The following is a 3967-nucleotide window of genomic DNA, read 5'->3' as shown; positions in this document are numbered from 1 at the left end:
CAGATACAATGTCAGGGACTTTACACAGATTATTCCAATAAATCCTTCCAGTAGTTCTGCAGGGTAAAAATTATCCCCATTTTACTGATAAGGAAACAAGGTCAGGGACTTCCCTGGTGGTGCAGTGGTTAAGAATCCGCCTGCCAATGCAGGGGACACGGGTTCAAGCTCTGGTCCAGGAAGATCCCACATGCCGCGGAGCAGCTAAGCCCGTGCACCACAACTACTGAGCCTGTGCTCCAGAGCCCTTGAGCCACAACTCCTGAAGCCTGCACACCTAGAGCCTGTGCTCCGCAACAAGAGAAGCCACCGCTATGAGAAGCTCGTGCACCGCAACAAAGAGTAGCCCCTGCTCCCTGCAACTAGAGAAAGCCCGCAGGCAGCAACGAAGACACAACGCAACCAAAAATAAATAAATGTATTTAAAAAAAAAAAAAGGGAAACAAGGTCAGAGAAGGTAAACAACATGTCCAAATAAACCCAGCTCTCCTGAGGCAGAGCTGGTCCTCAAATCTCCAACCTGCTGATTCTCCATGGGGCCAACTGGATAATAAATGCTCTTGTATTAGTTTTAAAAATTATTCACTTTACCCTCCTACACTGTTGGTGGGAATGTAAGTTGGTGAAGCTGCTATGGAAGACAGTATGGAGGTTCCTCAAAAAACTAAAAATAGTGTTGCCATATGATCCAGCAATCTCACTCCTGGGAATATATCTGGACAAAACTCTAATTCAAAAAGATACACGCACCCCTATGTTCATAGCAGCACTATTTACAATAGCCAAGACATGGAAACCACCTAAATGTCCATCGACCGATGAACGGATAAAGAAGATGTGGTACATATATGCAATGAAATACTACCCAGCCATTATAAAGAATGAAATAATGCCATTTGCAGCAACATGAATACAACTACAGATTATCATACTAAGTGAAGTCAGAACGAGAAAGACAAATACCATACGATATCACTTATATGTGGAATCTGAAATATGACACAAATGAACCTATCTATGAAACAGAAACAGAATCAGGGACATAGAGAAAAAACTGGTGGTTGCCAAGGGCAAGGGGGTGGGAGAGGGATGGAGTGGGAGGTAGGGGATAGCAGATGTAAGTTTTTTTTTGTTTTTGCTTTTTTGCTTGTCACTGTCAGCTTTTTCATGGAAGACTTTAGTAAGGGAGTTTCCAGGGAGAAGAATGAGCTATTCTAAGCAACGACATTTAGGAAGAAAGAGGAGTTCCTGTGGTCTTCGGGCCAGCTAGCTATAGAAACTGGTCCCAAGTAGTCAATGGCTTGGAAATGGGGTAGATGAATTGCGAAATGCCCACATAATACAGTTAGGAAGTATGTGGATAAAAGTTCCTAGAAGCTGAAGTCTTCTTTATGGACAGAATCAACAGAACGTGCGTGGCAGAGTTGGCCACAACGTCCCATCATAGCACATTCTGACATCCAAATTAGACTTATTTATATGTGCCTCCTTGTGATTCCTTCAACTTGGTACTATGCTGATTATCTGTACACAGGGATTCTAAATTGAAACAACCTCACTCACATCACCACTATCACTCAGTTTTTGGAGACCAACAGCTTGGTCCAAATTTTTCAAAAGGCAATAGGCTAAAAGACGAAAAAAAGTCAACTAAGCTATCAGACCTAATCGAGAATGGCTTAATATTATTCATTCTCTTCTTCGAACATTTTACTTAAGTGTTTTGTTAGCGCTACTAGCTCAGGGTTCCCACCACATGCATCAATTTGTTTATAGGCTTTAGATTCAAGCTTTTTAAGAGTATTCCGAGTGTATTCAGAAGAACCTACTTTCTTAAGATAATGTACACAGTATTTTTTAATATCTACGTTTTCGGTTCTCTGGTGCAAGAGATTCTGCACCTGGGTGGTTTCAGGCCTCCACCGGATAGCATGAATAGTAGGGAACAGAGAACTTTCCCTCTGTTAGATCTTCACAGAAGCTTTTGTTTGCACTATATTCTTTGGAGTGTAGATTAGCATAATCATCCCTAATTTGGAAAAACAGCCCAGGTGTATTCAGCAGTGGCTTTAAATCTTCTTTATAATCAGAGAACAACTGCATGAGACCTACTGCTAATCCAAATAGTCCTCCTGTCTTTTGCAGGACCATTGCTTTATATTCTTCTTCAGTGGGACATGTGTAATTATCCCTCCAGTAGGTATCTAGGCCTTGTCCCTGATGGAGTTCTAAAAGCTGGCGAGTAAAAAGCTTTACTGCATCTGGGTGATCAAGTGTTAAGACTTTCTCTAGGTCAAGAAAATGTACATAGTTGGCAGAATTGATGACAGATGGAATTCCATAGATGCTGTGTGCCACGGGAAAGCCACGTCGGAGTTCTGAGCTGTCTTCGACATCATCAATGAGTAAACTGGCATTATGCAACATTTCTGTCACTTCAATGATAACCTGCAGCTTGTCTTTGGGAACTTTTAGCCAATGATTAATTGTCTGTGAAAGTTTGCTTCTCACTTATTTACCTGGTAACTGAGGTAAGTACTTGTAAGTTTCTAGAAGAATTCTTTGGGCTGTTTCTTGAGTCTTCTCCACTCTTTTTAAATTTCAAAGCTGATGGTTCGAGGATGATATCACAACTTTCATGCTGCGAGTCTGGGAGTAGCAGTCCCCAGCATCAACTTCCCACCTTAGAGTTCAGAACAAGGCTCCCCCGGACTCCTACATGAATCCCTCCCCTCACTTCACCATAGAACTCTCCGCCCTGCTCAACTGCCAGCGACACTGAATTACTCAGTGCAAGAAAATGCACCATCCCGGTCACACTCCAGATGTAAGATTTTATATATAGGATGGATAAACAACAAGGTCCTACTGTATAGCACAGAGAACTGTATTCGATATCTTATGATAAACCATAATGGAAAAGAATATTTAAAAAAAAACATGTATATATATGTATAACTGAGTCACTTTGCTATACAGCAGAAATTAACACAACATTGTAAATCAACTATACTTCAATAAAAAATAAAATAAATTCTGGTTTCAATACTTACTAGGTATGTGACCCTGGACAAATCACTTAACCTACCCATGTCATGATCTCTTCATCTATAAAATGGGGACGATGATAATGGCACGTACTGCACAACTATGAAGATTAAATGAGTCGACTTAGAACAATACTTGGCACATAGGTACTACTATAAGTGCTCACTATTGTTATTACTCTTATTAATTCCAGGAATCCATGGCTCCAAAGTCAAATGGTGGTTCAGCTACCCTCGTTGTGGCCTTGCTAAAAGATTTTAAGTATTGTTTTCTTTCTAAGCCAAACCTGCTTTCTAGTGGTTCTAGTGGTATTCATTCAGGCAGTCCACGGGCCGATTACAAGAAGATGTTATTTGCATTTTACCAGATTACAGGAATCAACTCAATTAATAGACCTCACTAATTTCTGACTCTTAATCCATTTACACTAATATGCTTATTCCCTGGATGGACAGTTCCCCTAGCTATATTCATCGTTTTAATTTTATTATAGGTTTTAACATTATCTTCCTAATACCTTTCTTTGGCCCTGCTCCCTTAGACTGTGTTTTCTGATTTCGTAAACCGAAAAGCACAGCGTTGCATGACACGTGGCATGGGCGCCTTCCAAGGAGCTCAGAGAAGAAACATGGCAAACCCTCACAAATCTGGATTCCACTGACTCTGAACTTGTGATAATTTTGATGCAGGGTAAATGAGAAGTTTTTGGTGTTATTTGAGGAGAAAGGTGTTGCACTCAAATTTTGCCAGGTTGAATTTATTTTCTAGTTCTAGATCTGAAATGAGGAGATAAGAACAGAAGCTTGAAAGAGCAGAAAAGCCCCATTTCCTTGAGGAAGACTTAGCCCAGTTTCCAGCTTGGACATACACATAGCAGGTAGAATTAGGAAATAAAAATTGTAAACATCTCAGAGAGGAA

At 40.6% G+C, this 3967-nt stretch overlaps 1 protein-coding gene across 1 annotated transcript; it reads right to left on the bottom strand.

Moving 5' to 3' along the window:
• Window positions 1–1685: 1685 nt before the first annotated feature.
• On the bottom strand, window positions 1686–2583 carry LOC112392476 (geranylgeranyl pyrophosphate synthase-like). Its single transcript, XM_024734199.1, is given in 2 exon segments — window positions 1686–1946; window positions 1948–2583. Coding segments are annotated over 2 exon segments (741 nt in total). The 5' UTR covers window positions 2428–2583.
• Between the last annotated feature and the right edge of the window lie 1384 nt (window positions 2584–3967).

This window comes from Neophocaena asiaeorientalis, unplaced genomic scaffold, assembly GCF_003031525.2.
Source record: "Neophocaena asiaeorientalis asiaeorientalis breed wild unplaced genomic scaffold, Neophocaena_asiaeorientalis_V1.1 scaffold426, whole genome shotgun sequence".
In the NCBI taxonomy this organism is placed as follows: domain Eukaryota; kingdom Metazoa; phylum Chordata; class Mammalia; order Artiodactyla; family Phocoenidae; genus Neophocaena; species Neophocaena asiaeorientalis.
The sequence above is the reverse complement of the archived record's forward strand: the minus strand, read 5'-3'. Positions and strand labels throughout refer to the sequence as shown.